The sequence below is a fragment of the Diabrotica virgifera genome, chromosome 7 (genome assembly GCF_917563875.1).
Source record: "Diabrotica virgifera virgifera chromosome 7, PGI_DIABVI_V3a".
NCBI lineage: Eukaryota > Metazoa > Arthropoda > Insecta > Coleoptera > Chrysomelidae > Diabrotica > Diabrotica virgifera.
The window spans coordinates 58,043,954-58,066,474 of NC_065449.1; the positions used below are offsets into that span (position 1 = coordinate 58,043,954).

At 34.0% G+C, this 22,521-nt stretch overlaps 1 protein-coding gene across 1 annotated transcript in view; it reads left to right on the plus strand.

Annotated features, from left to right (window-relative positions):
* The window catches only part of LOC114335352 (116 kDa U5 small nuclear ribonucleoprotein component), a 73,025-nt gene extending 64,687 nt beyond the window's left edge, over positions 1-8,338 (plus strand). Inside the window, exons 13-14 of the mRNA XM_050655612.1 lie at positions 2,695-2,848; positions 8,098-8,338. Of these exons, the coding sequence (XP_050511569.1) occupies positions 2,695-2,848; positions 8,098-8,304 (361 nt within the window). The 3' untranslated portion in view covers positions 8,305-8,338. The remainder of the gene's footprint in view (positions 1-2,694; positions 2,849-8,097) is intronic.
* The last annotated feature ends 14,183 nt before the right edge of the window (positions 8,339-22,521 follow it).

Here is a 22,521-nt window from a genome sequence, read left to right on the forward strand (position 1 = left end):
AAATTACGGGATCTGGATTTCAATGCATATTTTTTTTATAATTCTCGTATCAAAGTTACACGTGAAGTTACTCGTATTGATGACAGTTGGGGAAACGTCCGCGACCTGTTATCTGTGAAGCGTGAAATTGGTAAAAAGTTCCTCTAGTTTTGTCAAAAATTATTTAGTTTGAAATTTAGGATGACAGAATGTCAAAACAAACAGTGTAGCCTTAAAAGTTACTAAAAATATAACCAAATTGCAGAAAAAATTGCATGAAAAATAGGACATGTTCTATTTAGCTGCAACTTCTTGCAGCAAGAAATTGTGCAATAAATTGCGCAATTAGTTGCATCGTGTAAAGTGGCTATAACATCTTCTGGTCAGATCACAGCATCTTCTTCAGCATTTCATTTCGGTCGCCAGAGTGCTTCTTTGGTTTGTTTTTGTTTATGACACAAATTTTTGCTGCATATGTCATGATACTTCGTACTATTGTTTGGTATATCATTGTTTTTGTTTCTTCTTTGATGTTTTTATTCCAGATTACACTATGGAGTTGTTTTATACAAAATCTTGTTTCAAAAATTGAAGAAAAAGATCTTCTGTGTAAAAAGTATATTAGTTTGAAAACCCCAATAAAGGGCTACATTAAAATACAGAACGTTTTCGCTCTAAAGAGAGCATCATCAGTGTTCTAAGCCCTCTTTAGATGCTCTCTTTAGAGCGAAAACTTTCTGTATTTTAATGTAGCCCTTTATTGGGGTTTTCAAACTAATATACCTTTTACACAGAAGATCTTTTTGTTCAATTTTTGTAATTAATGGTATACAGCCAGCTACAGGAAAATTTTTCCTTATGGATTTTAAAATCTTGTTTGTCCCAATCTATTTTTTTGTTTCTTCTTCTGTTGTTCTGATTTTCGACAGACATTATAAAATCCAAATAGTTAAAGCTCTTCGTTCCTTTTATTTCTACTTGTTCTTCTTCTATTTCCAAATTTTTGACGCCTTCTTCCAATATTGCCAAATATTCCATTTTCTTCATATTTATTTCCAGGCCCACCTTTCTTTATTTCTCTTTTAGTTTTCTTACCATGTAACTGATCTCTACCTCATCTTAGCCATCACCACCTGGTCGTCTGTGAAACACAATGGGTAGAGATAATCATCACTTATCGGTATTCCTATACTCCTACATTTCGGTATTCCCAAGTTGTTAGTGTGTGTTCTAAAAATATTTTAAATAGAGTTGTTGACGTTGAGCATCCCTGTAGTAATCATTTTGTTGTTTTGAAGTTGGCAACTATCTTGTTCCCGATTTTTATACAGGATGTCCCAAAAGTAGCGGAACGGTCGAATATTTCGCAAAATGAACATCCGATCGAAAAAACTGAAAAATACTTGTTCAAGAATTTTCAAAAATCTATCTAATGACACTAAACAATCCCACTCCACACCCTGGAAGTGGATTTGGATTCCTCATGAAAGAATAGGTAAGTAACATTTGTTGGAAACATTTTTTAGAATTGTTGATAGATGGCGCTGTACAATTCTACAAAACAATTCTAAAAAACGTTTCGAATAAATGTTACTTATGCTTGGTAATAGTCTACGAGATGTGCACGGTAACAAAGAAAAATTTATGCATGTCTTTATACTCACTTTATAATACTCAAAAAATTATGGGATCTGGATTTTAATGCATATTTTTTTATAATTCTGGTATCAAAGTTGCGCGTGAAGTTAGGCGTATTGATGACAATTGCGATTTTAGGGTCGACCCGGTATCAAGATAAATGGTTTTTTCCGATTATAGCGTCATCTATCCCCAATTCGAAAAAATGTCTTGAATAAAAGTGGCTTACTATGTGAGGAATCAAAATATGTAATAAGAACTGGGGGTTTCTATTTAAGATTTTAAAGTTACCCCCACCCCACCTCAAGGGGTGGAGTGTAGGGTGGTGTTTGGTGTCATTCGATATATTTTGTTGATAGTTTGATAGTATGTTCTTGATTGCTTGTGTTAAGGTAGCTGGTATCTTTATTTTTGTCATTGCTTTGTATAGTTTTCTCCTTGGTACGGTGTCGTATGCTTTCCTATTGTCTTTTTTACCTCTTTTCTGCTCTGTTGTCTGTTTTATTGTATAGATATAATCTAGACATGATATCCCTGATGTGAATGCTTGCTCTTCACCCATTTTTCCTTCTATACTTTTCTCTATTTTGTTCCTGATGATCCTGCCATATAGTCTTCCCATTGTATCGATGACGCTTTAATAATATATCATATTAATAGTGATGAACGTGCTAATAACCGGCAAAATAACGCAAATTATGGAAAACGTAATACATTCTGGAGTAAAAAGAGATGAAACTAGTGGAGGTGGAAATTATCGATATAAACGTATAAATTAACATTACATTACATAGTTTCTTACCTTTAGACGTATCAGAGGAGTATGACAACTGTCACTGTGACAGTAGAATTTTATAAAATACTCCTGTCATAGACGTCTAAAGGTGGGAAACTATGTAATGTAATGTTAATTTATACGTTTATATCGATAATTTCCACCTACTAGTTTCATCTCTTTATTTCACAATGTATTATGTTTTCCATCTTTTGCGTTATTTTGCGGGTTATTATCGCGCTCATCACTGTATAAAATGAAAAATATTACTGTTTAAATACAAATATTATATTTATTTTTAGGGGTCACGTTACGCAAGATGCACCTGTGCCTGGCTCACCTTTGTACACGATAAAAGCTTTTATTCCAGCCATCGATAGTTTCGGTTTCGAAACTGATCTAAGGACACATACTCAAGGGCAAGCATTTTGTCTTTCAGTATTCCATCATTGGCAGGTATGTGTTTTATTATCTGGAAAAATGTAGGTATTAATCTTCGGATTACCAAGCGGGGGAAATTGTGACCCTAGCTTATGTTTTTCTTTAATATCATTCTAGATATCCTCATATTTTGAAATAAAAAAAATTCCCTATATTTTACGAATAAAAAATATATTCTGAAGTTGATGTTTAGTAAAATACCGTCTATTATGTGTAATTCCAAGTAGTTTTACGCTAATGACGTCGACTTTGCAAAGTAACAAGACACTTACTCAACATACACACTACACATGACAATAATACTCATGTTGTGACTGGCTGAATAATATAAAGTCCATGCCATAAAAAAACTTCATTTTTTTGTTAATTCGTTGCATCAGAATAACAAGGTTCTATCTGCAATTCTTGTCTAAACTGATATTTTTATGTAACTTGGTTCTATTTTATGTTCTTCACCTTAATACGATACTAGCAACGACATCTATTAACAGGTGGCTTAAATACGTAAGTTACAAGGTTCTATCTGAGAGAATTTTAAATATTGATAAATTAACAAGGTTCTAACTGAAATAAAAAACAGTCATCTAAGTACACGAGGTCCTATCTGCAAGAACTAAAAGTGTTTAACAATAAGACTTTATTAAATAACTTGAAGTCGTTTGATTATATACTAATTGTTAAACAAGGGTGTATGTGGAAGATAGAACTTGAATAAACAAGTTTAATTCATTTCTCAAATCAGAACTCCTTTGTATTAACTATTGAAATAACCTTTTACTGTTAATAAAAATATATTTTTTTTTTAATTTACATTGTTAACACATACAAGTGGCGATAATAGTAAAATAAACACATAACATAGAAAATTTAAACAGTCATAACTAAAAATGGCTCCGTAGGCAGTTGGAACTTTGTTATTCCAATGCAACGAAATGTCATTTTTGACATTTTTGACCTGGGGTCATTCCCCTCCCCCTTTGGTCATCCGTGTAACAAGAAAAGGTTGGTCATCGGAAGGTTAAACGTGTTTGTCATATAAATCTACTGAGCTTATTGAATATATAGAATTTAAAATATTATACACCGTTGCAAATCGAAGAGGAGAAAGGTTGATTCAGACCAACAGTCACGGTACGATCAGATCACCGTCAGTCTACTTCAGCATCCAGGTCGATCAAGATGTCTTAAGAGAAAAACACTACCTACAGAATAACATTAAATATTATGTTTATATGGGGCTAAGCCATGTGCAAAAGAAAATTACATTTTAAATAACGTGTGGCGTTTCGATTTCCACTCCGGAAATCGTTTTCGAAAAAGATTATCCTAAAAAATTACGGAAAAATGTATAACCAACAAGTTTTTGGTGTTTATTTAAATGACTACTACTTATTTATACAGTGTTTTTCCAATTTTCCGCAAAAATGGTTTTCATGACTTGAATGTTTTTGTTTACACTGATCTATTTTGTCTCTAGACATTGTTAAATATTACGCCAGTCAATGGGGGCAAATAGGATATTATAGTATTTTTACTACAAAAGCGATATTACGTAGGTCAAAATTTTTGACGCAAGAGAACTGTCAAAACATTAGAATGTGACTTTTCATTATTGCCATGTTTATAGCTTTATAATAATATACCTCCGAATTCTATCCTACTGCATGGATTTTAATGAAATTTTGGGCCTAGCCTCTACTTATCACCTAATTCAAATTCTACCTTATGCCGATGTGTGTTTTTATCTTGGGGGTTGTTCCCACCTCTTCTTAGGGGTGGAAAATTTTTTGGTTAAAATTACCACGGAATTCGCTAGAGAACCTAATTCTAAGCAAAAACTGTTCTATAATTTTTTTTTGAAAACTCAATACTTTTTGAGATATTCGTGGTTGAAAATTGACCATTTTTATTGAAATGTATTAGTTTGTTTTTTGGTACATTCTCAAATTGAGGTATGCAACTTGAAATAACAGAGAAACTCTCGATTTTAGGTGTATAATGCTACTAATACCTTTTGTAGTGCTTGAAAAGACCTTTAAAATGAGCTATATTAAAGGTCCATTACATTAAAACTAAGCGAGATATGCTGCAAACAAAATTGATTTTGAACTAATGTATTTTAAGAAAAAATGAGAAATACTTTTAACCCCCATCCACCAAATGTAAATGCATGGTTTTCCTTCTACAGTACTTTTTATTATAGTGTTATTTCTATGTTTAAAAAGTTGGACGGGTTTAAAATGAACGGTTTTTAAAGAAAAAAAAAAAGATTAAATTATAAGAGAGCATTTTTAAATTTTCTTAAAAATCTTACTATTTCTCCATGTAACTTGAAAATGATAAGAGATACAGTAATGAAAAATAGAAAGGAAATTTTTTATTTGAAAAGGCCCTACATTTTTGTGTGGTATCTTTTTTTCGTATCTCTTATCTTTTTAGAGTACATGGAGGAAAAGGAAGATTTTTAAGAAAATTTAAAAATGCGCTCTATAATTTGATCTTATTTTTTTCAAAAAACATTTATTTTAATCCAGCCCAACTTTTTGAACATAGAAATAACACTATAATAAAAAGTATTGTAGAAGGAAAACGATGTATTTAAATTCTGATGGATGAGAGGTTAAATATACTTCTCATTTCTTCTTAAAATATATTAATCATTAACTTTTTTGCAGAATATCTCTCTTAGTTTGCATGTAATCGACAATTAGTCTTGCTCATTTTAAAGGTCTTTTCAAGCACTACAAAAGTTATTAGTATCAATAGACACCTAAAATCGACAGTTTCTCTGTTATTTTAAGTTGAATACACCGATTTGAGCATGCAGCAAAAAAACAAACTCTTCTCACCTACCATATTCTCTTTGTATTTTAACTAGAAGATTTATGAAGGAACGAATCTCTTTGTTTTTTTATAACCTACAGAAAAATTTTACATAGTTTTTTTGTTAGATGCGTAGTTTTTAAGGTATTAAGGTAGTAAGGGCAAAACTCCGCCCAAAAAGGTGTCATTTTTCAATGAAAATGGCCAATTCTCAACCACGAGTATCTCAAAAAGTATTGAGTTTTCAAAAAATAATCATATAACAGTTTCTGCTTAAAATTAGGTTCTCTAGCCTTTTCCGTGGCTATTTTAACCAAAACATTTTTCACCCCCGTGAAGGGGTGGGAACCACCCCCAAGATCAAAGCGCACATCGGCATAGGGTAGACTTTGTTTCTTGAACTATTCCCTACTTACTGTGAAAATGTCAAATAAATCGATGTAGTAGGATGGAATTCGGAGCCAAATACCTCATTGACTGCCTATATAATGTATGTATTGTCCTTTTCATGATCATTTTTCAGTGCGTAACAAATGATAGGAAAAAGGGTAAGTCCGTGATAATACACATTTATGACATTTATTCTAATATGACATTTTAGTTAAATCTGACAGTTGTCACATTTTATTTTCAATTTGGAATAAAAACAAATCAAATGTGTTTCTTGCATTTATAAAATGGTATTTTCTTTGATTTGTATAGTCTTATAAATTATACAGATTATATTTTGTAATATTATTATCTAATTAAAAATAAATTATTTTTTTTATTATGGCGCCATCTATCGACAACTAGAATAAATGTTATAAATGTCACCGACGAAATGTAATCACCGACGTGCGTTTTTTTCTGTCACATACAATTTAATGAGTTAGAAAGAAATCGAAAAACTGTGACGCACTGAAAGATGATCATGAGAAAAAGAATACGTTCATTTATTGAAGTTCAAAATCCTGTATACAAGACGGTGTGTATACAGGGTGAGGCAAATAAAGGGCCTATTAGAAATATCTCGAGAACTAAAGGCAACAGAATCATGAAAATTGGAAAAAAGGGGTTTTGAAGGATGGTCTCTTAAATGAAAATATTTTCATCTCTTTGCAACTTCCGGTTATACCGGAAGTTGCTTATAACTTCGTTTTTTTAAATGGGACACCCTGTATATTTTTACATTTTTGGATTCTCTTCGATCTCTTCTTTCTTAAAATATGAGGTTTTGTAATATTATACAGGGTATTTTAAAAGATAATTACGTTTTTTTATTAATTTCGTGGCAAAATTAACACCCTGTAGAATTGTAGTAGTTTGACATCTAAAACTCTACTTACGTTCAAATGATTTTTAATATCCTCTACTATTGTTAAGAATCATTAGTATAGCTAAATTTTTAATTTTAGTATACAGGGTTGGTCGAAACTCGGAATGAGTATTTTCTGAGTTTTCTTAAATGGAACACCCTGTATTTTGGTATTGTAATGAAATGATATTTTATGGTACTTTTTTATTTCTTAAGCATTCCCTATACCTAACTGCTGTAATTTGTGCTTAATTGTTAATCGCACCAACAATCTTAACTACGTAGGTATTTTGATAGCTAAACCATTATTGGTAATTTTAAGGACCAGTCTGGATTAATATGTATTTATTTCTGAAAAATTATTTGGGGTTGAGTATTTTCACGCCCAACCTAATAAAATTTTACGTATTTTTTGTTGCAATTAATGTTTAGCTTGAATCACCAATAGCTCACAAATTAAAGCAGTTAGGTATAGGGAATGCTAAAGAAATAAAAAAGTACTATAAAATATCATTCCATTACAATACAAAAATACAGGGTGTTTCATTTAAGAAAACTCAGAAAATACTCATTCCGAGTTTCGACCAACCCTGTATACTAAAATTAAAAATTTAGCTATACTAATGATTCTTAACAAGAGTAGAGTATATTAAAAATCATTTGAACGTAAGTAGAGTTTTAGATGTCAAACTACTACAATTCTACAGGGTGTGAATGTTGCTACGAAATTAATAAAAAAAACGTAATTATCTTTTAAAATACCCTGTATAATATTACAAAACCTCATATTTTAAGAAAGAAGAGATTGAAGAGAATCCAAAATGTAAAAATGTACAGGGTGTCCCATTAAAAAAAAACGAAGTTATAAGCAACTTCCGGTATAACCGGAAGTTGCAAAGAGATGAAAATATGTTCATTTAATAGATCATCCTTCAAAACCCCTACATTCCAATTTTCATGATTCTGTTACCTTTAGTTCTCGAGATATTTCTAATAGGCCAGTTATCTGCCTCACCCTATATAATAGCATACATACCAGCCACAAACTAAAATGTGTTTAATTTTGAATTTGCAGTGTACACTATTTGTTTTACTTATTTCCTTTTTAGCGATAATCTGTTAATAATTCATTATCTTCTTGTAGATTGTACCTGGAGATCCCCTGGATAAAACCATAATAATTAGACCACTTGAACCTCAACCAGCTACACATTTAGCCAGAGAATTTATGATAAAAACAAGGAGGAGAAAGGGTCTCAGCCAAGATGTATCAATCAATAAATTCTTCGACGATCCTATGTTGCTGGAATTGGCCAGACAAGATGTCATGTTAAATTATCCACTTTTGTAAATAGTTTCGAAAATAGACATTTTATAAAAAATAATACTTGAATATTTAACATAAAATATTCTCCCCCACCTCGTCTTAATAAAGGAAGTCTAAGGGAAGAGGATACAGAATTAAAATCCACGAGAAAAATAAAATTCCTGTAGCTGGCTGTATACCATAAATCACAAAAATACTAGATTTGTTGTATAAGGTATATTTAAAAGTCCCTAAATAAGGGTTACATTACATCACAGAACGTTTTCGGATTAAAAAATCCATCATCAGTGTTAAAAAAGTCAATAGTGTGCATGCCTGGCCACCAAATTTTTTTAGGTAAAATCCCTTTAAATGTTGAAAAGTATTATGATATACTATATATTTTTAATCGGGTGCAGAGAGCTGATTACTCACTCACCTTAAACTCTAAAATCAATGAAACTGAAGCGAAGCAAAACAAACCAAATAATACCTTTTATCTCAAAAAACGTTACAGAATCGGAGCTTGGAACGTCAGGACCATGTATGAAGCGTCAAGACTAGCGCAAGTAGTAAAAGAAATGGAAGAATTAAGGATACACATTATGGGGCTATCTGAAATAAGATGGCCTGGACAAGGAGAGACAACAATATCAAACGGAGGAGTGCTGTTACACTCAGGAAACGATATAAAAGAAGACAGGAGGAATGAAGTTGGGATCCTTCTAAGTAAAGAGGCAAAAAGAGGGCTAATAAAATGGCATCCTATATCAGACAGGCTAATAGTAGCACAATTCAATTCTCAAATAAGAAAGATAACCATTATTCAATGTTACGCACCGACAGAGGTAAGCGCAGAAGATGAGAAAGAAAATTTCTACCAACAATTAACAGATACTATCGAAAAGGTGAACACAGGAGATATACTGGTAGTCATGGGAGATCTGAACGCGAGAGTTGGCAAAGACAACAAGGGAGTGGAAACATGCATGGGAACACATGGACTAGGGAATAGAAACAACAATGGAGAGAAACTCATAGAACTTAGCCTAGAAAACAATCTTATCATTGGAGGAACGATTTTACCACACAAAGACTGCCACAAAATAACCTGGATATCACCGGATAATAAAACGCAAAATCAAATAGACCACATTTTGATTAATAAAAAATGGAGAAGTAGCCTTCTAGATGTGTGAAATAAAAGATTAGCAGATGTAGGAAGTGATCACCACCTACTAATAGCAGAAATAAAAGTAAAAATTAAGGCAAAAGGCAAAAAGCGGGAGTAAACAATATAACAAACGAAGAAAATACAATATACAACGACTGAAAGACAGTGAAACCCAAAAAATGTGGAGTAACAAAATAAAGTTGAACACAGAAACTGTAAACAACACACAGACAAATATAGCAAACAAATGGGAGATGATCAAAGAGGCTGTACACCAAACCGCACAAGAAGTGTTGGGCTACAACGAAGAAAAGAAATCAGAGTGGCTAAGTGATAACATATGGCAACTGATAAAAACGGGGGAAGACTTAAAAGCCGAACTAAATAGAATAAAAAAAAATTAGAAGATAAGATCAGAATAACCCAAGAGTATGCAGATACAAGTAAAAAAGAGCGCTAGGAATGACAAAAGAAAATGGACAGAGAAGATGGCGCGCTTAGCAGAAGAGGCAGCCGAAACAAATGGTCAGAGAGAGCTATGTAGAACCACTAAACGTCTTGCAAATAAGAACTTCAACAGTGACAAACCACTAAAAGACAAACAAGGACAGCTGCTTACAACTGAAGAGCAAACACGAAGATGGCATGAGTACTATAGCGAACTTATGACAGAAGAAGAAAATGAGCCGCCGTTCCAAGAGGGTAACGACGTAGTGCCAAATGAAAATTATCTAAGGATAAACGAAGAAACTCCAACGAAAAAAGAAATAGCTGAAGCAATCCGGCACCTGAGAAACAACAAAGCAGCGGGAATGGACGATATCCCAGCAGAACTGTGGAAAGCGGACACTGAGAGAACCGTGGAGCTAATAGCACCACTATTAGCAGATATATGGGCTGAAGAAATCCTACCCACGGAATGGAATAATGGAATTATCGTTAAGCTCCCAAAGAAAGGGGACGTACAGCTATGCGAAAACTGGAGAGGAATAACGCTGTTATGTTCCATAAATAAAATATTAGCATTTATCGTTCATCAAAGAATCAACAATATAATAGACAAAACTCTCAGAAAAGAACAAGCGGGTTTCAGAAGGGGAAGATCCTGTATAGACCAAACAAGAATAAAAAACCGCTAAACGCCGTAAAAATGAGTGGCGCATAAAATATTCCAGCTACAAAAGATCTGATATGAATATTACGTGGCGCGAAAATGGATTTTCATTTGATGCAAAACAAAATTCTAGTTTTATTTTAAAAGATTTTTCCATAATATTTGCTAAATTTGAAGTAAACGCGCCACAAAAGAGTAACTTTGATACAGTTTGCATTTTAAAACTCTTTTGTGGCGCGTTTACTTCAAATTTAGCAAATATTATGGAAAAATCTTTTAAAATAAAACTAGAATTTTGTTTTGCATCAAATGAAAATCCATTTTCGCGCCACGTAATATTCATATCAGATCTTTTGTAGCTGGAATATTTTATGCGCCACTCATTTTTACGGCGTTTAGCGGTTTTTTATTCTTGTATCAGGAGTTTTTCAAAGTTATTTATAAATTAAATGTATGAAGTTGAATGCAATTTTGCCTTATTACTAATGTGACCAACTAGCCCGAAAAATCCGGGACATGGCCCAAATTACGAAGTCGTGTCCCGGTGTCCCGAACAAGGCTTCCTGGCCATCCGAATTTTCAAAATTTTGGTAAAATTTTATTTTGAAATTTTGAATAGGTACGTTATTCTTTTAAGAATTCACATTAAATTGAATTGGTGGGACGCAAAAAAGTCGACAATGTCTGGAATGTAATATGTACTAATTTTTTTTCTTCTACGACGCTACAGCCCAAATTAAGCCTTGGCCTCCTTTATTTTTTGCCTCCACCCTTGTTTGTATGTGGCTGCTCTTCTCCATACACGGACTCCTAAAAGTGCTTGTGCGTCGCTGTTTACTGTGTCTTCCCAGCCCTTTCTTGGCTTTCCAACCGGTCTTTTTTCCAGCATTCTAGCGTTCAGTGCTCTTTGTAATACTAGTACCACATAAAAAATTTCCTTTTTTAAGAACGATTTCCGGATTGGGAGTCGAAACGTCAAAAACTAAGAAAAATGTAGTTATAATTACAATCAATTGTTGCTTAATCCCAACAAAAATATCATTGTCAACATAAAAATGTTAAATTATCAATAAAATGATGATATTAAAGTTCTATATTTGAAAAACATGGCCCGATTTTCATTTAAAAGTCCCGGATTTTAAGTATTTTTTTCAGCTTTGTCCCGAGTTCGACTGAATTGGAGTTGGTCACACTACCTATTACACGTCAAGCTTTATAAATGGTCACCTGTGTTGCATTATATCCCAGATAATCTAGTATCCATCGAATGTACACTAGATTTTTTTCTATTCGAAATAGATTAAAACAAAAATATTGAAATGGCCGGTAAATAAAATCGGATTGCCCGTTGCCAGATCAAATTTAGCGTCGTAACCACTACAACTACATAAACCATTTCGGGAATAATCGTTAATTGGATTATACTTTTATAGCTTAATAACTTCTAAACGGCTTAACCGATTTTGATCAGTAAACATGAGTTTGAAACGTATCGATCAGTAGTATCTGATGGATCTAAGGTCAAGTATGATAACTGAAGCTATTACAGGAATTATTGATCTTAAGAAACCGTTTTTCCCACAGGAAATAGATTTTATCATACTTATGAAGCCTATAACCTAAGAATTCGAACTTTCCCGGATATAAGGTATACACCGTTAGATTCGTCTTAGTCCTTCTACAAACGCTAAGTTATTGGCGCAATTAGTAGGTTGAAATGTTGAGTAATTGTCGAAAAACCAAAATTTTCAAAGTTTAGTTTTTCAGTTTTTCGGCGATACTGAGCCGTGTGTATGTCTAATCCTGACAGCTTAGACACTATTTGAAAGCTTAACTCAACGCTATGGATTTGGTGTATTTGCGGTTTTCCTGTCTCTTCTTGAACCGAAGATATATACCCCAAAAAAATATGCTGTTTTGTACCTACCAAGTCCTATAGCTGGCTTATGGGTGGTCAAAAGTCATAAACTACACCGGTTCTAAATCGGCCCTGACCTCCTCTTCAAACACAGAGAAAAAATATCAAATCGGTTTAACTTTCAAACACACATACATACATATCCACAAACATTTTCCCTTTTTTAAATAAAAATTGAGTCACATTTCTAAGCTCTATAACTTTTGAATGGTATAACCGATTTTCAAAATTAGACATGCGTTGGAAAGGTAATGATAAGTTCTATTAGAAGCCGCAAAGGTTGGACTTAATTTTTAAAATTTTTGGGAATTTTGGGGACGAGAACGAAAAACAGACCCTAAATAGGAAGGGCCGTAAAATCTACACCCTTGGACCAAAATCGATGGTTGACATATAAATCGGTGAGTCTTTTTCTGAACTTTAACATGGGAGTTGGCACAATTTTCAATTCAGTCAGATTTAGAAAATTGAAAATTTCGTGCATATAATAGTGTCGCGTGTAGGGGGGTGTATTTCTGAGCCACTGGCGAAAACTGCCGGTCTCTGGTAATTTGTTCGATATAAAACTAATAGCTTCGATAACCACTAAATCGAAAACTATTAATTTTATTAAAAAAAATGTATAATGAACATTTTTTTGCTTATAATTAATATTTTTACCAGCATTTGCGGTCAAAATATAATAAAAAATTTCCACCCTCGAGATGAGGTGGCAACCACCCCATGGTAAAAGCGTATTTCTGCATCATATAGATTTTGATCCTTGGACTATCCACTACTTATTGTCAAATTTTCAAACAAATCTATCCATTCTGTAAAAATTGCGAAGTGAAAAATTACAGTTCCTGGACTAATTATACATTTGGAGCTCTATAACTTCTGAACGGCTTACCTGATGTTGATCACCAAACATGAGTTTGAAACGTATTGACAAGTAGTATCTGATGCATCCAAGATCGAGTGTGATAACTGAACGTATTATAGGAATTATTGAGCTTGAAAACCCGTTTTTCCCATAAGAAATATATTTGATCATACTTATGAAGCCTATAACTTAAAAATTCGAATTTTCTCAGATATGAAGTATACACCGTTAGACGCGTCCTAAGTCCTTCTACAAACGCTCAGTTATTGGCGCAATTCGTAGGTTGAAATTTTGAGTAATTGTCGAAAAACCAAAATTTTCAAAGTTTAATTTTTCAGTTTTTTGGCTATGGTGAGCAGTGTATATGCCTCAGCTTGATCGCTTATGCGCCATTTAAAAGCTTAACTCAACCCTATTGATTTGGTGTATTTGCGGTTTTCCTGTCTTTCCTTGAACCTAAGATATATACGCCCAAAAAATATGCTATTTTGTATCTACCTAGCCCTCTAGCTGGCTTAAGGGTAGTCAAAAGTCAAAAATTAGACCGGTTCTGAATCGGCCCCCACACCTTCTTGAAACACAGAAAAAATCATTCAGATCGGTGTAACTTTTCCACACACATACATACATACATACATACATACATACCCACAAACATTTTCAATTTTTTAAATAAAAATTGAGTCATATTTCTGAGCTCGATAACTTTTGAATGGTAAAACCGATTTTCAAAATTTAACATGCGTTGGAAAGGTAATTATCTGTGCTATCAGAAGCCGCAAAGGTCGGGCTTAAATTTTTGAAATTTTTGGGAGTTTTGGGGACGAGAACGAAAAACAGGCTTTAAATGGGAAGGGCCGTAAAATCCACACCCTTGGACCAAAATTGATGGTTGACATATGAATGGACGACTATTTTCCTAAACTTTAAGATGGGTTTTGGCCCAATTTTCAATTCAGTCAGGTTTAGAAAATCGAAAATTTCGTGTATATATAGTGTCGCATGTAGGGGTGTTGTGCGCCACTGGTGAGAACTGCCGTTCTCTGTGGATTTCGACGGCAAGAATCATCATAGACGAAACTATAGAGCAGAACGCAGTCTTGATAATGGCCTTTATAGACTTTGCTAAAGCCTTCGACAGCATAAAGCATACAGCCCTGTGAAAAATATTAAGGCTAAATAAGTTACCTCCTAAGATCATTGGAATAATCAAAGTGATGTATCAGAAAACAACATGTCAGGTATTGCATAAAGGACAAATGACAGATAAAATACCAATTGAAGTAGGTTTAAAACAAGGTTGCATACTGTCACCTTTGCTCTTCAATATATGTCTTAATCTTATACTGGAAAAAGCAATTGACAGAAAAAATGGGATCCCTTGGAACTACTTTCAGAACAAGAAACTAGCAGATATGGAATACGCAGATGATATGTTTCGTAGCGAACACAATAGATGATATGAAGAGCATGTTAAGGAAGCTAGAGGCAAGATCGGCAGAAGTGGGTCTTAAAATTAACACGAACAAGACAGTAGAGATGAGAATAGGAGTATCTAACTGTGACAAACTATACATCAACCAACAAGAAATAAAACAGGTTCAAGAATTTTGCTACCTAGGCAGTATAATCAGTGCAAAAGGTGGAGCTCAAGCAGATATTAAACAGAGAATACGAAAAGCACAAGAAGCCTTTGGAACCCTCTAAAATATATGGAGATCAACACAGATCAGCCAAAATACTAAAATAAAGCTATTTAATAGTAACGTGAAAACTGTGCTACGTTATGGGAGTGAAACATGGGCAATAACTGACGGAAATGTAAATAAAATCCAAGTTTTTGTAAATAGATGTCTACGTAAAATTCTAAAGGTATATTGGCCCAATACCATAACAAATGTAGCACTATGGAGGAAAACCAAACAAGAACCCATCAGAACAACAATAAAGAGGAAAAGATGGAACTGGCTGGGACACACCGTGAGGAAAGAAAATACAGACATAACAAAACAGCCACTCAAATGGAATGCAGTTGGACGAAGAAGCAGAGGACGCCCGACCAAAACATCGAGGAGTACCATTGAACAAGACCACAAAAGTATGAAGAAAACCTGGGGAGAAATAGCAACCATGGCTAGAAATAGAGGAGAATGGAGAAGCTTCGTGGATGACCTATGCTCCTTCATCGAGTAACAGGATTGGATATATATATTTTTAATAATATTTTGTGATGTTGCAAATATTCCTGGATATTACCCAGGGCAACACAGGACTCTTCCCACGTGGTTGGAATGTAAGGAGGATTGAAACCTCACATATTGGAGTTGCCTTTCAACCCAGGGTAATATTCCTGAATATTACCCAGGGCAACACAGGACTCTTCCCACGTGGTTTCAATCCTCCTACATTCCAACCACGTGGGAAGAGTCCTGTGTTGCCCTGGGTAATATTCAGGAATATTTGCAACATCACAAAATATTATTAACCCTCCGGTGGCCACACTACGGTACTTCGTGCCGCATTATAAAGTTTTACCAATATTCTTTCGTACACACCACTATCTACACTGCGCTCCAAAATTAACGCATAATTTTAAAATTCTTATTTTGTAATGAAAATTTTTTTGTTTGTTCTTTTCTGCTTTATGGTTGTTTTTAGACCATCTTAAATAAAAATAATTTTCTTTTTTTACAAAAAATGTCAAAAAATGTAAACATCTAAACAAACAACTGATCTAAACAAACTAACATTATAAATAAATGACGGAATTGAAATTTTTAAAGTTCAAGAAAGTACTAGTACCGAGTATTGCCTCCTCTGGCATTTATTAATGCTTGACAACGATCTCTCATACTGAGAATTACCGTTTTTATTTCTTCTTGATCAATTTGATCCCAAATTTCAACTAACCGCAAAAACAGTTCATCTAATGTGTTTGGTGCATTAGGTAATTGTCGTAGTCGTCTGCCTATGATGTCCCAAACATGTTCTGTTGGGTTGAGGTCAGGACTTGTCGCAGGCCAATCCAGGGCAGGAATTCCAACTTCCTGACGATATGCTGCACAATTCTTGCCATGTGTGGCCTGGCGTTATCTTTCATAAGCATGAAATTATCCCCAATAAATGGTGCAAATGGCACGACATGCTCTTCTAAAATGTCTGTTATATACTTCTGCGATGTAAGCCGCCCGCGATCTATTTAACTAATTCCATACGAGCTTCCAAATTAATCCCATCCCACACCATTACCGAGCCGCCGCCATACTGTACAGTCCCTACGCACAGTGGTTCCAAATGCCGAAAACGTGGTCATGAACCTTTAAAAGCGTATATTGTTTATACATTTAGGACTTTTGGCATCGCTGATTACGAATCTGACATTATTTTTTCTGAAAAACAAGATGGCGGATCCAACATGGCGGAAAGACATTGAAAATATCAATGAAAAAGGAAAATTTTTTGTCAAATTTGGTAGGTTAAGGTCGCTGATTACAAATCTAACATTACTTTTTTTTAAACAAAATGGCGGATCCAATATGGACGAAAGAAATTTTATTTTAGCCGCATTTTTGTTAAAAACTTTATATTATAAGGGACTTTTGAAACTGCTCATTACCAATACATTTTCTTTATGAAGTACAATATTCAGAAACTATTACTTATACTGCCCATGCATACTCAACAATCGCCAGAATCATGTAATATGCGTCATTTCCCACTTTTGTATTCAAACAACTGCCAGCAATGCATAGGCAGTTATAGGCAGCTAAACCAAAGTGATTATGTATCTCCTTACTATATATTTTAAGATTAATAAACATTTGTCGCAGAATTATGCAGAATTTTGAACTTTTTGAATCAATTTTTACAAAATTTTAGTTATTTCAAGTAGATTTTCACTATTTATGCATTAACAAATTTAAGGCATTTATTGTTAATAAATGTTGATTTAAGTCACACATTACATTACTACATACTTAAAAAGAAGAATCTGCTCTACAGCGATAAAATTGATAAACTACAAAAGGCTTTACAGCTTTTTCAATATACGCGTTCTTTTTCACTTTCTCTGCCGCCCAAAATAACCCCGGACATGGCCCACTTGTTCCTGAGTTGTGAACCAGAATACATCCAGTCTGATCGTCATACCTGCGTGTTAGGACTCTACGATAGTATGAGAAAACAACTGTAAACATGAAAATCCCTAAATAGGGACTCCTTTTTTCGCCCCATGACCACGTTTTCAGCATTTGGAACCACTGTGCTACGGTGTTACACTGTGCGTAGCGTTCCCCAGACCTTCTGTACACTCTGTTTCTCCCGTCATCAGCAAAAAAACAGTACCTGGATTCATCGGTGAACAATATTCTTCCCCAATCGTCATTATTCCAATCAACATGTTCACGAGCAAAATGCAATATTTGCCTTCTATGGTCTCTGGTCAATAATGGGCCAGTTAGTGCCCTTCCAGGGCGTAGGTCGTTTTCGGCAAGTCTTCTTCTAATCGTATTTTGGCAGATTCTAAAGTTAGAACGATCCAAAAATTCATTTTGTAGAGAAGTACTGGCAATAAACCTTTGTCTCAGTGTACGAAGTGTCAAAAACCGGTCTTGATTAGGAGTTGTAACCCTTCTGCGGGCTTGACCGGGTCTTCTCGAGTTACTTCCAGTAACAGAAAAACGTGTTAACACTTGAAATGGTTGACTGAGTGACGTTAAAACGTTCAGCGAGTTCTACTTGAGTGTTTCCTTCTTCGCTAAACGATTCTAATACATTCACTTTCTAACAAATTTCGATTTTCTTGCTGCTGGTGGTTCATTTCAAAGAAAAAAAAAACACTTAATAAACATGAAAAACCCCTTTAAACGTTCAGCACAACGTATTCCAACCTAACTAAATTCGAAATAAAATGAAGCACAATTAACATGTTTTTAATTTTTTTGCAAAAATGATAACAAAATCGGCATTTTTTACCGTTCTTTCGATAAATTTTACAATATACCGGAGGTAACAATAATATATTATCACAAAAATCGAAACATTAAAATTATTTGATTTACCAGGTTTTTAAAATTATGCGTTAATTTTGGAGCGCAGTGTATTTGGATATGTGTGAGTGAAGTGTTTTATCAGTTTGATATTGAGCGTTAAAGTGAGAGTTGTTCAATAATTTTTTTGCAAACATCGAAGTGAAAAAAAATCAGTGCAATGTGTGTTTATAAGACTAAATTTATAATTTCAATTATTTTGTATTTAGGTATTTTAGTTTTGGGATGTTTGTGAAATTTTATTTTGTAATAAACGTGTTCTTTGTTCAGATTACATTGTAAGACTGACTACTCGTTCACCTTTCAAATAAAAGTTGACGTTGATATTGTATATAATATTTGGAAAAAAACTTGCAAAAATAAATAATGAATATTACCTACTTGTTTCAAATGCATGCGCGCTCAGCGTTTGACATTGAAAACACCCTCGAAACTAGTTCAGCTGAAATCCACGAGAGGTCTTCATTCTGACTTAACATCGCGAATATGATGAAACCGATATATTAACCCTGAGATGAAGTCAAGAATTTATAAAGCCAGGGTAAGACCAATAATGACATATACTTCAGAAACAAAAGCCGATACATTCACAACACAAATACCACTAGAAACGACAGAAATGAGAATCTTCTTCAACCTATGTTCGTCCACTGCTGGACATAGGCCTCTTCCATTTTCTTCCATCGATTTCTATTCTTGGCAATTCTGATCTACTGTTTGCTTGGGACTTGTCTGATATCATCTGTCCACCTCTTCTGCGGTCTGCCTACTCCTAGCCTGTTCTCTCTTGCTCTCTAGTTTGTTAATCTCTGTGTCCATTTTCCAGGATTATCTCGGGCAACATGCTCGACCCATTGCCACTTGAGCCTTGCTATACGTTCTGCGAAAAAATGAGAGTACTGAGAAGAATTACAGGAAATACGCTAAGCGATAGACAGAGGAGTGAAGACATTAGAAGACAATGTAACGTACAGTGTATAAATGAATGGACACTAAATAGAAAAAAGAATGGAATAACCACATAAGCAGAATGGGGGAGACACGCGTGGTCAAAATAACAAGAGATAAAGCACCAATCAGGTGATTAATAATAAAATAAAGTAATAAATAAGGATTAGACCTTGTGTCTGGGCCGTATATCACTCGAAGGATTTTACGTTCCCACGCCAGCAATTTATTTATGTACTTCTCTTTTTGTTGGCGTCCATGTTTCGCTCCCACATGCGACTACTGGTGTAACCTCGGAAACCTTTTTTGGATGGTGCTAGAAAGGTCACCAATGGAGACACTGCGAACGGCAGCCAGATGGTTGGTGGAAAGCGAGTCGTGGGTTCGAAACTAGCTTTTGGAACGTGGAATGGGGCAAATAGAAGAAATAGGTAAAGATAAGACAAGAGAAGGTAGATTAGAGAAGAGAGAGAAAAAGATAGGTAGTTAAAATTACCAAAGATAAGAGAAGATAGAAAGAGGGCGCCACTTAACTTTTTGGGGTTAAAAGGGGAAAATTAAGAAACCTTATAAACGAAAACAGGTAAGGAAAGGTAATTAGGTTCTGAGACCAAATATCAGAAAAGATATGAACAGTTAATTAGTAAAAAATAAATGTTGTCAACACACTACATAAAGAAATAATAAATATATTCGGTGACAGTCGGCCACCTAATTACCTACAAAACTTATTCTGCGAGATCTTTCTCCTGGTTGAAGATAATATATAGTGATAGTTATGTTACTTAGCAAATATTTAGAGGTAATCTCTTATCAGGAAACTTATTAGTAGTAGATAAATAAAAATCGTGAAATAAACAAAAAACAATATATTAAACAAATGGTTCACCAAATGGGTGAATTCCAAAAAAAAACAACAAAAAATAAACAGGAAACAATATACAATATAAAAGAAATACATATGGTAAAATCATGCACAATTAAACGCACAGTAAAGAGAGCATGGTCATTAATTAAAAAAATTCAATCAAGCATCTATCATTAAAGATACTAGATACTCTCTTTGATGTTTAGGGCTTATCTCGAGATAACTATTATTATAAATTTAACGATGGATAGAAAATATAAAGAACAAATATATAATAACATTAAATTCAAAGCATACAAAGTTAACAAAAGTTTATAGTTCAAAATTCAAAAACCAGCCGCACTCGGTTTTTTTAAATAAGGCATCGCAGTTTTTAATTAAATAGTGAATGTTTGTAATTAATATTTGATAATGAAAACTTCTTATTTAATGATTAAAAAGTTCTATTAATGAAATCGCAGTCCTTTAGTGAACTAGATTACATCGGTGGATAGTCTTAACCACAGATGAAGAAAGGTTCGAGATAGATAGCCCGTAGATTAGCTCTATTTTTGGAGATAATTGGATGTAATGTTTAATTAAGACACTTACAGTAACTCTGATGATGCCGCTTCTTAAATTGCACTGAATCTAAACTTTACTTTAACCCTCCGTTAGTCGCTACCGGTGTCACACACCGACGACAGAATTATTCATTCGGGATTTACAAAATAACTGGTTTTTTCCTCGTGTTAGTATTCATTCTTACCTACTTGGGTACAGTTGTGCGAGTTTTATAGCTATTTTCGGTGCAAGACTCCGTAGCGACTAACGGTGTGGTTATTACTTTATTGGCATAACTTGCAGTTCAGGTAAAGATTTAGCATCTTATTATTGCATTTTATCGGTAAGTTTGGGTCAAATCTTATTTATAGATGTCCTTTAAAGCCGAACAAAAACGTTTATTGGAATTATGGGAAATGGTTCCTAGCGAATATTTTTATATTACAAATAACAATATGTATATTGGTATACTAGGGTACTAGGGTTTTTCATTTTATATCTGTTGTTTTTCAAAAATATTTTTCAGTCATTCCTATACACAATATAAAATATTTGTATCAATTTTATAGCAATAACTATTTTTATAAATTGTCGGTCTCTGACACCGTAGCGACTCTTGGTGCTCCGTTTATCCTAGCGACTAACGGAGGGTTAACTAGTAATCAAGCACTGAAGTTACTTATATTGTGATTTGGACCTAATCGTATGTTAGATCTCAATCAGGAAGATGATAGAGTGAATTCACACTCAGATAAGATATATTGTAGATAAGATATTAGATACTAGAGACACACGTCTGCACTCCAAGATACTCAGCCACCAAGTCCTTTCCTCTAAAAAAAGTGAGGGTATGTCCCCTCTCAAAAAATACATTTGTCAAAAAGGACCGACCTATTTTCGGTTTTAGATAAAGTTATAAAAACGAGACTATTTTTATGATGCGAATACTCGTAGTTTAAATTTGTCTTTATGCAGAAAAATTCTAACAATACTAGTTTGTTAGGGTTTTTATAGCTTATTTGTGTTTGTCGTACCGACAACGAAATGTGCCAGTACCGCTAGTTCCTACCGTTATGATAATAAAATTAGCCAAGGGTAGTTATTTACGGAAACGGCCATAGGCGTACCCGTAATGAGTGCTAGTGGGCTTAAAATTTAATCCCAAAAGGTATATTAATTATTTACTAATCCTATTATATCAAATAATTATTATATAAAGTAATATTCTGCCTTATTATCGGTCGTTCTTGTTTTGAAGCGGCCATGTATTTCGTTGTCTTCATTTATTTTTAGACCCATATTTAATGCAGCTCAAAGCTCGGGAAAATATCTTTATCTTCTTATATGTTAATTTGTGCTACTGCATGTAAATATACGTCATCGGCAAGGTGAGTACGATTTTTGCTCCCTTATCAGCCATGTTTGGTTTGATTTTTGGATACATTATTCGCATGACATATCCTAGTGCCAGACTAAATAGGAATGGGAACAACGGTTCTCCCTGTCTCAGTCTTACGCATTTGATATTTTCCCCCCTATTCCAACTTTGTGCAAAGGAGTTACACAGATTTGCGTTAGTTAAGAGTTACACACGCCTAATTTCTTGGGTACCTCAGATGAGCAGTATCTCTAATAATACTGTAGCGGTTATTTACTCTAATAACTTATAATTACAAAGAAACAAGCGGTTCGTATTTATATACGATTTTATTTATATAACAGTACAGACGAATATATTTTTACAGACTAACCACTCCTCAAAATTATATCCTTATTTATATTGA